We start from the raw sequence: 12460 nt of genomic DNA, 5'->3' as shown, positions 1-12460 counted from the left end.
AAGCGTTCACTGAATTGAGAGAGAGTCTGTTCAAGGCTCCAGCTTTGGGTATGCCTGACTACACGAAACCTTTCACATTGTTTTGTCATGAGCGAGATGCATGTTGTCTGTCTTTACACAGGTTCATGGAGGTGTAAACCACCCAGTGGCATATTTTTCAGCTACTTTGGACCCAGTTGCAGCAGCCTTACCAGCTTGTTTGCGCGCAGTTGCAACGGTTGGGTAAAGCCTAACACAGTGTGAAGACATTGTGATGGGACATCCCCTGACTATAATGGTCCCTCACTCTATTGAGGTTCTACTTACAAGGACGAAAACCCAATATTTGACTGGTGCGAAGTTGACCAGATATGAAATGAGTATTCTAGGGTCACCAAATGTGTAATTGAAAAGATGTACAGTGCTGAACCTGGCAACCTTACTCCCAAATGAAGATGTTGAAATTGAAAAGATGGAAGATGTTGGGCATGATTGTCTTGAAGTAACTGACTTGTGCACAAAACCGAGACCTGACATTAGAGATACCCGATTGGAAGAGAATGACCAAATTATCTTTGTAGATGGTTCCTGTCTGAGAGACAATGCAGGGACACTGAGAGCAGGATATGCCATGTGCACAATTACTGGTATTTTGGAGGTTTCTTGGATTCGAGGAGTATATTCTACCCAAGTAGCAGAACTGGTAGCCCTTACTAGAGCGTGCCATATTTCTGATCAGCTGAAAGTTACAATCTATACAGATAGTCAGTATGGATTTGGAATAATCCATGCTTTTGGCCAGTTGCGGTCACAGAGAGGTTTCATGACCTCTTCTGGTTCACCAGTGGGAAATGGTGAAAGGATTAAAGCACTGTTACATGCTATTCAAAGATTGCCGTGGTGAAATGCAGTGCACATCTGAAGTCGCAAGACTTTCTATCATTGGGAAATGGATATGCAGATCAAATCACACAGTTTTGCGGACTGAACTGTATATCGTTCAAAGATAAGTGGGAACTGTAACATGAAGAAGAGGAAACTTGTCCAAGTTTTGCATTGAAAGTAATTGACACCTTGGAGGAATTGAAAATGTTGCAGAATAATGCTGACAGGGAGGAAAAACGTTTGTAGAGCAAAATGAAATGTGTACAAAGACAAGATAATTGTGGGTTTCAGAAGAGGGTCAATTGGCTTGGCAAATAGTCTGTTGTCTCAAATGGCTAGGTATTATCATGGTCAAACACATATTGGGAGGGATACCATGATTCGGATGTTCAAACATGATTGGTTCAACCCAAGGTTTAGACAGGTTGCTTAAGCAGTTTGCCATTGTTGTGTCATTTGTAAACAATTGAACGCGGGGAAAGGGACAGTGGTTACTTTGAGCCACATTGGAAGAGCAGGAGGTCCATTCAGCAGAATGCAGATGGATTTTATTGAGATGCCTGTGTGTGGAGGTTTGAGATATGTGTTTGTGATTGTTTGCATTTTTAGTCACTGGATTGAAGTTTACCCTACACAAAGAAATTATAGTCTCACAGTAGCGAAACTACTGCATAGGGAACTGATACTGTGTTTCGGGTTTCTGATCTCTTTGGCATCAGATAGGGGAAGTTACTTCAACAATGAAGTAACTAAATTACTGTGTGCAGCATTGAACATTGAGCAGAAGTTGCATTGTAGTTACCGCCCTGAAGCATCAGGACTAGTGGAACAGATAAATGGTACCTTGAAGTCAAGAGTTGCAAAGTTGTTTGCGTCCACTAATTTGAAAAGGCCTGACACATTGCCTTTAGTTTTGATGTCAATGAGAAACACACCCGACAGGAAGAAAGGATTGTCGCTGCATGAGATCCTTATGGGCTGAGCCATGAGGTTGCCAGCGATGACTGCAAACGCACTTGTCAACATTACAGATGATATGGTGTTTGACTACTGCAAAGGTCTGGCTGGTGTGGTTCGCTCTTTCTCTCAGCAGGTGGACGCTACCACACTTCCCCCGATCCATGACCCAGGGCACAACCTGAGAGCCGGAGACTGGGTTGTGGTCCGGAAACACATGAGTAAAATGTGTTTGGAGCCTCGTTGGAAACGACCATACCAGGTAGTTCTGACAGCTACCACAGCTGTGAAGTGTGCTGGAATTCCGAATTGGATCCATGCCAGTCACACGAAGAAAGTGGCATGTCCACTGGATTATGAGTAAGAAGACTTGTTGAGAGTACCAACAACAGCTAAACAAGTCTCAGGGCCGGAAAGAGAACAAAGAGGAACTGAGACCGGATCTATGCCAGTTGAGGACGGTTCAGTCACTCCTGTGAGAGACGAAGGAAAAGACCTCCAGGAGGGTGACTGGGAGCATATCTCAATTGAGGCAGCAGGAGAGCCTAGTCAGAGGAGGGTTTTCCCAGAAACAGACGATTTTGAGAGATGAACAGAGCTATTGCCAGACCCCGAGGGGGAAGGAGTTGAGGCAGAGGTGATCTGGCTCCTCCTGAACCAGTTTGAGGTCCGTCAAGAGAAAACACCATATACCAAGGAGAAGCTCAAGTTCGACTCTGAAAAGAACACTGACCAAAGGTCCACTGAAAGGAGATAAGTGGCCAGAGAAGCAAGAAAAGGGATAGGAAGTGGGTGTCGGCACAACAATTGAAGAAGTGGATACAACAAGGAGAGAATATCTAAGTGAAGGAGAATTGAATGGTGATCAAAAGTTGAAAAGAAAGAGCATAGCAAGTCGAAGATACACAGGTCCTGAATGGACATATGCAACTACAAGTGAGTGGCAGAAATAATTGTTGTCTTTTTCTTTTAATAGAGACATTCTGGGTCAGTATTTTGGCACCTGAAGGAAGCTGGTGAACTGAACTGTTGAAACAATCTGAGAGAAAATTTTGAGAAAGAAACTGTTGAAAGTAACCGGAAGAGACATTGATAACCTGATTTGACTTTTGAAACCTGATTTTGAGAAGCTGCTTAACTATTTTGTCAATGGATCCTGGAAGTGAGACTGAAAGCTGTAAATAATTGCTGAAAGAAGAGTTGTTTGTTCTTGATTTTTTCTGCAGTTTTTCTAACTTTTCTTCTGCTTTCTGATTATTTACAGATCATGAGTAACATTAACCAGCAGGGTAGGAATATAAGGTGCTGTAAATATATGAGTATTGGTTTGGTGATTATGTGTGGGATATTGTTTGTGGCGCTGTTTGTGGGAATGTCTGTTCTTGATAAGAGTGAAGCCAAACATACTTCTGCTTTTGAGACAACTACTGCACTAACAGCAATAGAGATGTTTAGGTTAGATGAGAAGTATTTGCATGGGGATACTAATGTGCAAGGAGAACTTTCTTCTAATGTCTTCTATTGTTTGTTGAGTGAGTATGTTGAGACGACGGATGCGAGGAATTGTTATGAGTGTACACAGATTCCTACATCAGTTGAAGAAGGAGTTACTTACCATAGTTTGCCTTTAACATCTGGAATAAGTTGTAGTCTGCTACTAACAAGATTCTATAACCAGGAGTACATCCAGTACTTTTACTCGAATCATGATGTTTTGTATTCGTTTGTCCCTATAATTAGATATTTGAGTAGCTTAGCTAAGGATAATGACATAGTGTTAGTTAGAGGTGTCTTTTAACCTATATTGATGTTTGGCACAGCTTATGCTTGCAGGAATAATGTGACATGCTTGCTTACACCTTTAGAGAAAAGCTTCTTAGATCACACAGATGACAGGAGAAAGGCGTTAAAGGAGAAGTTAGAAAAAGGCTTAGAAAAAAGGGCTTACAGGAATGATTATGCTTATAGTGCAATTAAAAAGCAAGGGAGATTAGCTCTAGATGTGCAACACGTAGGGAAACTTTGTATATACAGGCCTAAATCACACATTGACACTTTATTTGTGGGAACGAGTGAATATAAGCATGTGTTTTTGTTTCAGAGTAAATATACGTTTATGTTGAATGGACAGGACCCGGATATTCCTGGGATTTATTTTATCTGTCGTCTTAATGCTTATTACCGTCTTCCAAAAGGATGCAATATGTATTAGCTTTATTAATTGTAGGCCTTAACTTAGCAAAGGTCTTGGCCTAGTTGCCAGGCCTCATGTCAAGCTGTATTTATTTATGTTTAATGAATGGCTGTCCTAGAGAGCTAAACTGTGATTTGCATTGTATTGTGTAAATGTGCTTATAGTTGAGAAAGTTTTCTCATGAGAACTGGCTGCTAGAAGATGATGTCCTTACTAAATGTAACATTTTGTGTGTAATGTGTGTAAGACTGACTTTCTGAGGAGGAGAACAACCGAGACATTGACTGGAGTAGAAGCTGCAACAATATTGTTACCTGATGAGCCGGATGATGAGGACATTGCAGGATGACCAATCAACGGCATGTGAACAGGGTAATAGTAGAATTCATAGATTTTGAGTTTTAGTTTTATTGGGCAAAGTGTGAACAAGCAATTCCTTGACCAATTGGTATTTGGGAAATAGTTTTAGTGAATTCAACTTAACGAGATTGAACTAAGAAGAACCAAGCATTCTGTATTTTACATTTTTGCCTTAAGCATTCCGCATTTTCCCATAGCTGCTTCTTGCCCATTTTGCATCATGACAAGAGACGTGCTTAACTTTATTGCTTAAAGACTTTGCGTTTTCTGAACTTTGATGCTGAATCCTGATGCCTTGCTGATCGACTGATGTCCTGATGACGAAGACTATCTTGTGTTGCCGATCCAATGGAGAAGAGATATAACTTGTATCTATGTGTCTGTAATGCATATTTTCTTTTTCTTTCTAGGTACTAACCGCACTGTTCTTATAGAGCACTAGTTAGATGTTTTTCCAAATTTGTGTTACTAAACTGTTTTGCATGAAGCCCAACATGCTGATGCTAATCTGATGTTAGACAAGGATCCTCACTAAGGAAAATCTGCTAATAGGGAATCATGCTTGAACTTAATGTATGTGATCACATTGACGCAGTTGACCTTGCAAATAATGTGCACCATAACCTTAGAATGGCCGTAGTTCAAGCTTTGATTAGACTGCTTTCTTCCGCCGCTTTGGACAGCCAGTATTGTTTCTGTATGTGTTTCATTTTATTTTTAGATTGATTTACATGACTTTAGCATTGTTAATATAGGGAAATAAATATTCTAACTTTTACTAAAAGATGTGGCTATTCATGACTTAAAGGTCACAGAGTGTGAGAATTACTGACTCAATTATTGATTATTATTGAAATTCTGTATTGGTTATTGATCATTTATCTGCATGCACCGGAAATTATGATGGGATCATCTTAATTGTGAGTCAAAAGGTTCATCGACCTATTCGAGTCTCCTTGAAAGTTATTAAAGTCAGATGTGCTAACAGCCAGGACAGCCTTTTATATGTATGTCGAAACCCAGTTGGTGTTTATTCGCCCGCAACAAAATAAACTCGGACTTCCTTTTGTGCAAATCCTGCTTTAGTTAATCGCCTCGGGGGTTGTAGTTCATTTATTTTTGCTGCTGTGAGTTTCATTAAAGGAAGAAAAGCATATTTAGAGCATCCGGTACTGCTACAGTATCCAAATGTAATCAAGATTCAATCGGACACAGAAAAGTGTCCAAGGTGCTTGACTAGGTTTTCCATTACAAGTATTCAATGATATCAGATATTTTCGGACAAACCGGCATATTGTCTCTTATTGCTGTGGATTACTTGAAAGTCACATCATTCAGAAGGACGAGTTAGCTCACAAAGACCAACACTTGAGCAGAAAAAAGCGCACCTTTAAAGGGGCAGGTCTCCCCTTGCCCTGCACTTGGCTGGAGGGTCACTCATCATTGGGTCGCCATTGTGATTTCACTGGCGGCGCCTGTCACCGGCAGCCTTGGAGCGGCGCCTCTTTCACTGGGTAGGGGCGTGTGACGCACCCCCCGGCTCCGCCGAGTAACTGTAGTCTGTCGCCCTCTGCTGCCCCTTCCCGGTAGACATTCTGAGGTGACGTCACCGCAGAATGAGTCACTCCGGTCCGCGCGGCCTTCCGGCTCAGCGGGTATTGCGAAGCAACCACAATGGGAGAGGCTATGCCTCCCAACGGTGGTGACCTCACCCCGGGGAGGGGGCGTAATTTGAGGGATAAGGCAGGCACGCGCTCGATCTCTGCTGGAGGTGTGCGCGAGACTGCATACAGTAGGGGGTAGGCCACTGGGTAAAGTGCTCGAGTCTGGGCGTGACGTAGCATTGCGTAGCAGAAGCTGAACAAGGAAGAGCTGGTCGGGAAGGGTGGAGCCAGACCTGGCCCCCCCACGGCAATTGGCAAACGCGAGAAGGGGCGTGGCTTGCGCGCGCCGCTGGCCGGATTGGGCAGAGGAGCCGACGTGATCCTGGGGGGTACCGTGTCAGTTGGAGCGCGGCCGGGAGGGATTTGTGTGGAGCAGCGGCTGGAGCAGGTGCTGCGGCGAGTCCGGCCCTCGGAGCGACAGAGGCAGATCCATCGGCTCGGTCTCGTCACAAACCGTGAACCACCATAGACCCGTGTTCCTCCGTCGCAAGAACCCCCTCACCATTCGCCATGCCGGTGCTGGAGCTGGCACTGCAGGGGCTTGCCCTCTTCGGACTGATTCTCTTCTTCGTGCTGTGGTTCATGCACTTCTTGTCCATCATCTACACGTAAGTGACGCTTGAATGGGGCGGCTGATGCAGTAGAAATGACCCTTAGCTCGTCATGCCTCTGTTACCGACTCCAGAGGAGGCAGCGGAGTAAAAGGTGTGTGTGCTGCTGGAGTTTGGGGGCGGGATCTACGTCAGATCCCATGAGAGCAGCAGTCATAGAATGACGAGCCGGGGTCCCCAGCACTCGAGGGACACCAACACTGCTGCACCAACCCACCCCAGTGTCAGTCTAGCAGTGTGCAACGACAGCCAGCCACACCCCCAGGAAACGGCACTAGTCAGCAGATTGCCTCTGACTGTGAAGGTGTGCCTGGCTCTCACTCATTCCAGCCGGTCCCGCCGATGGCGTAAGCCCATTCGGCGCTCTTGTTTATTTGTATTTAACGACTGGATTCAAGCAGTTTTAATTGTAATAGGAGACGTGGAAGGTTGCATAGAAAGCCATACTGGATTAATTACTCTCACATGCCGTGGGAAATACTGTGCTCCTTGCACGTGGCGCTTTCTTGGTCTTCGTTCCGTTGCAGCTGGCACCCCAGGCAGTCATTGCTTATGGCTCGTGACCCCAGCATGCCCCCGCCCAGGAATGCACGTCATCGGTGACACATGTGTAGTACAGTCCCTCATATTGGGGACAAGCAAACTATAGATGCTTCTAACAGTTAAAGCAGTATCTAGTCTCTTCTCCAAGCTCTTTGTTCCCAATCTAATGCTGCTTTTGGAGTTAGTTGCCTCTGGTGTGATATGCTTGTGACTGTCTGCAGATCTGTCATGTGAGATTAGCTTGTCGCAGCTCTATGCTGTTCTTGTTTTCCCAGATGTCTCATGCTTGCATGGCAAAATGTACAACCTGAATCCGCTTCTCAGTGGTGTTAGGCTACTAGAGAACTGTTCCCGCTATGTTTCCATTATTATGTCCGTGCACCGGACGGGGGTGAATTCATGGCTTTATGGTGAGAGCCTGCGTGCCTCTGGGAGAGACTGCCTCTGCGTCTCCTATCCCACCCCCAAAAGTGTGACTGTGTTTCTTGTCAGGCAGTCGCCTCTCCATTGGCATGTCTAGTCTGGTCAACGCATGCTTTTCAGGTTAATTTCTGTCCCGATGTTAGAAAATCAGCCATTATCACGTCTAATCGAGGCCAACTTCCTTATTAAATCTAATCGGCTTCTCTCAGGACTGAGTTATTTGCTTATGATGGTAGCTTCACGCATTCTTTTAATTTGTTTGCAGTTAGTTACTTTGTCAGCTTAGCCAAGCACATAAACAAATAATTTAATGGCAGCATCAGCAACAAGCGCATTTTACAGCCTGCTGATGACTTAGGGATCTGTATGCATTGTCAAACTTAAATTTCTTATACAGCTCTGTCTATGGCGTGGGTCATTTTGAATGAAGTCACTGCTTTCATCATCCGGGAGTATTGTTTCATGCATTCAGTGTCAGTTCCATCGAATGAAAAAAAATCACTCTGAAATCACCCCCTCCGCCCCCATTTGCTATTTGCAAGGCCATTTTTCAAAAGATGAAGGCGGTAGCTCTGTTTACACTTTTGTGGGTTTAGTGTCATTATTCTTAGCGAGGCTGTACTAGTAATATTTAGAAGGCAGTCTGTTCTTCGCTGTGAGATTTCCGAAGACGTGTTTACATCGCGACCCTAGATTAAATGTTTTGATCGACACATTAATGCCACCAGAAGTCTACCAACAAACACTTTCGAACCATACTTTACAGCCTAGTTAAATGTACGATTTGGCAGCAAAAACCTGCACTCATAATGCATGTCGAGTTTCCTAGATAAATTAAGAAATATGAAGAAAAAAAGTGTCGACACTATCATTGTGCTCCCTTTGTCCTCATCGTAGTTTAAAAATTCTTGTAAAATGCCCTTGTCTGCATGACAGCCCAAGTCACTGAGAGCAACAGCACTGAAGCATACTTAGCAAAAAATATGGTGTAGCACTCAAATTGACGTTGAATGCAGTTTTTTTTCTTAAAGAGAGAGGTGTTGGGCCTCGTCGAGAGGGGCAACGTGAAAGCATAAATGTCAGATGAGGATTTGTGTTGCAGAATTTAACGAGCTTCATAACTGTGATTAGCTGCAATAGACATTTGATGAAACTAGGCACGAGATTTGCGTAGACGTAGCTCACATTGTCGAGTCCGCCCAGGAATAGCGTGCTTCCTGGATAGATACGTCTTTAAAGATTTTGGAATCTTAGCAACAGCAGCCGCACGATTTCGAGCCGCAACGACAATACGCACACGATCTGCCTATAACAAAAGCTGAAAAGAAAGGAGCCGATTTCCTCGAATAAGAAAAACAGGCCGTGTTTTATTTGAGGCTTTTGGACTTCATCCAAGAGTAATGGAACATAAGGTTTTCTGGAACAGCTCTGAGTGGATGGAGTGAGAGGCCAGAGAAGTACAATCGTGCCTTGTCTTGATGCGCTTTGCTGCTTTGAATAGTGCCAGGGCCACTGCAGCAGTTTACTCATAGCCACGGATGCAGCAGTTTACGCATAGCTACGGATTTACCACATAATCCATCATCTGCTGCATGATCTGCAGATTTTACCCAAAAAATAACGTTTCTAGCACAAACGGGTCAAAAGTTATTAATACATGGTGGCACGTGTCCCTCCCTGCATGGTGGAAGACCCTTTGCAAAGGTTGACTTGTCGTATGTAAGTTGTTTATTTCTGCATTCTGGTATTACACTAGTACTAATATGATGGAATTTTTCCCCGGTTTGTACTAGTGTATGTAAAAATGACAAAATAATGTAGTCTTACTATTAGAAAAAGTGACACATTAGGCCACATATTAAGCATTTTCTTGCTGCATAATTTAATCCATCCTTTTGCATAATTTGGTCCTCCCCTGCTGCTTAATTTCATTGATCTTGAATATAGCCTGAAGAACTCTGTGTAGAGTTAAATGTGTTTAACGGCTGGATGTAGTAGTGATGCCCGACACAGTTGAATGCCATGTTTATGCAGCTGACTTTTTTCCTTTGTCTAATGGTAGTGGTTTATTTATACTTCTAAGATTTGTTATTATTTCACACGCATGACCTGCAGTGCCGATCAGAGACTAACTGCAGTGTACAATAATAGTCTGGTGTAGATGTTAAATGTTCCAATTTACACTCGACAGACATAGGAACGTCAATCGTATAAAATCACGATATGGTTATTGTGTGGAACATAATTGACAGCAGTCAGTCAGGGTGGGAAAGGGACTAAAAGAATATATAAAAACAGTACACTGTCTCCCTCCCTCTCCTGTTACCTGTCTGGCAAACCTGTGGTCTAGAAACATCGATGAAAACGACCACTATCACTTTCACACTTCATGTGTTACTTATGACTCCTGATAATGTCTTGCCTGTGCTCGCTATAGCTTCCCCAGTGAGAGGCCTACCCCATATGTAGACAGCCAACATAGCCTTTCTCAACACAATATGCTCACCTGTAAATACCCCACCACCCCCAATTCACAACCAATCTAATCCTTTCCACCCAGAGAGGGAGCATATGTTCCGGCAGAACCGAAACTAGTGTTTAGACCTAGAGGTGCTATTCATAGCATCATTCAGCTAGTAGTCCAAATGTGTGAGGCTTTCCTAGCTCGACCTTCAAGGATAACTTTTTCACGTGTCATGATGCGGCAACTCTGCTACCGCGTATCACTGTGGTGCATGGACTAAATCAAGGAAACACACTTCCAAATTCTGTTGAATTATTGGAGCAAATGTAGAAAATGGCCACAGTAGCTCCTGGCATGCACTCCCGTTTAAGATGGAGATTTGGCGTGTAGGCTCACACTCTCACCAGTGGCCATTTGCTTGAAGCCAAATTGGAACACTGAACAGGGGTGAAGAATATGTGTGCATTTAGTCCCCCACTCCCACGCACTTTTCTTTCCTTATTTTCTCTGTATTTCTTTGTAAACACATGGGTCACCTCTTAAGGAGACGTTTAGCCATTTCATGAAAGGGTATTACTTTTAAAGGTGAGCAAGGTTGGTTCCAAAAACGGACTGTGCTAGTCATTATTCAGACGAGGCGTTTGTGCTATACATTCTTCAATTTTCCTTATCCTTCTTAATGTCTGGTGTCATCGACATCCATTGCCTTGTATATAAGAATGCAGGTGTTTCCTTTCCACAACAGAGATAAGTGTCCGTTGTATTCCTAATGTCAGAGTTGCGTTTTGTCAGTTTATAGGTAAATGTTACTTTTTTAAGATCTGTATTTTTGTTGTCAAGCAAAAACTCTGCACTAGGATTTAGCAATTTAACTTAAAAAGAGCCTAAAGGTCAACCCCTTGCAAAGGTTAGTGCCCACCAACATGTTGTAAATTAGGTAGAAGGAAATTTCAGTCTCAAAGGCTGCACAGAAGTCACCTTCGAGTGCTTATGGAAAGTGAGGGTCAGCACGAAAATTATCTTACTTGGGAAGGATCTCATGAACATTTGTCGCAAAAACATCCGACCCAAGCAACTGACAACCTTATGAGCTATATGCAGTGAGTGAAGGAGATATATGTTCTCTTGTCTTCATGTGGGCCACAGTCTTATCTGCAGCATGATACATGCTTGAGAATCGGGACGCCGTGCAAACAAGCTGCTGCTATTGAGTACTGCTGTCTTAAGAACTCTGCATCCTCCTTGAAGACCGTCTCCTCCAACATTAACGACTTCAACTTGAGCCTTTTGTGGTTCATCTTCTATTCAGTCCATATCAAACAAGCTTTGAGCTCGAAGGACTGGCTAACATTACTTACTGGTAGTCTACATTACTCCTAGTCCTAGCACCCTTTCCCAGTCGTTACTTTTGAGGTTGTCACCTCCTCCAGACAGGAAAAACAAACCAGGAAATGCTGATTAAACAAGCCTTACCAATTCCCCTGGGCACCATATAATGCTTAGTTTACCCAGCACCCCTTGCAATTTCAAGCATAACAAAGATGTGGAATGGGAGTCCTCGCCTGTCATAATGGCTGGTACGAGGAGCCAGGGCTAGGAGTAATAAAGATTACTGGTAAGTAATCATAGCTATGACATTCACACCCTGTGACTTTGTCTCAACCATTACTTCTGAAGAATACCAAAGCAATGCATGGTCTTAGTTGAAACCACACATAGAAAAGCACCAAAGTAAAAGAGAGAGGTTACAAAAATAAAGAATAATGCTACCGTAGTGCTTTAATGAGCGTAAGTAATGGAACTTGTTTGTAACAACATTAAAATTAGAACCCCACAACAAGGTTCTTTTACTCAGAATCAATCCCCTGGAACCTGTAATGCTGAAAAAAGTACTATGAACAACGTACTTGTAGCCCTACAAATCTCTATTGAGGACACACCATTGTCTTCCACCCAGGGTGCTGCCATTCTTATTGTTCACCTCTTTTGGATGTCCTCTGGGGGTGGCTCTTTCACAGTGAACAAGTAAACGCAGCAGTTGATCTGATCTAACTGCTGATAGTCTCAGGAGAGGCCTTTTTACCTTGCCCAGAGGGCTCCTTCGATGGCATAAATGGCATCAGACTTCCTGCTATAGGTACTCAACTCTGTTTTGCATTCAAAATATGTAATCTTTCCTAGCCAGGAGAGAAAGGAGAATGGAAAATGCAGGCATACCTATTTCTTGGACTTTGGGCCTAATTCAGAACTCAGCAAACAGGTTACCTCATCACAACAGTGCCGGAAATCCCATACACCAAATTTTAAATCCCATAGAAGATATTGGGATTTAGATATCAGCGGTCCTGATATCCGTCACCACTGTGATGGAGTAACCTGT

The 12460-nt window shown here is 43.4% G+C and overlaps 1 protein-coding gene and 1 long non-coding RNA gene across 2 annotated transcripts in view; one reads left to right on the top strand and one right to left on the bottom strand.

Annotated features, from left to right (window-relative positions):
- Positions 1–6044, bottom strand: part of LOC138299979 (uncharacterized) — a 116118-nt gene extending 110074 nt beyond the window's left edge. Inside the window, exon 1 of the long non-coding RNA XR_011204862.1 lies at positions 5764–6044. This is a non-coding gene — a long non-coding RNA (uncharacterized lncRNA). The remainder of the gene's footprint in view (positions 1–5763) is intronic.
- Positions 6045–6147: 103 nt separating this feature from the next.
- The window catches only part of UGCG (UDP-glucose ceramide glucosyltransferase), a 116838-nt gene continuing 110525 nt past the window's right edge, over positions 6148–12460 (top strand). The window contains exon 1 of the mRNA XM_069238731.1: positions 6148–6647. Within this exon, the coding sequence (XP_069094832.1) occupies positions 6550–6647 (98 nt within the window). The 5' untranslated portion in view covers positions 6148–6549. The remainder of the gene's footprint in view (positions 6648–12460) is intronic.

This window comes from Pleurodeles waltl, chromosome 1_2 (genome assembly GCF_031143425.1).
Source record: "Pleurodeles waltl isolate 20211129_DDA chromosome 1_2, aPleWal1.hap1.20221129, whole genome shotgun sequence".
NCBI lineage: Eukaryota > Metazoa > Chordata > Amphibia > Caudata > Salamandridae > Pleurodeles > Pleurodeles waltl.
This window is presented reverse-complemented; position numbering and strand designations above follow the sequence as displayed.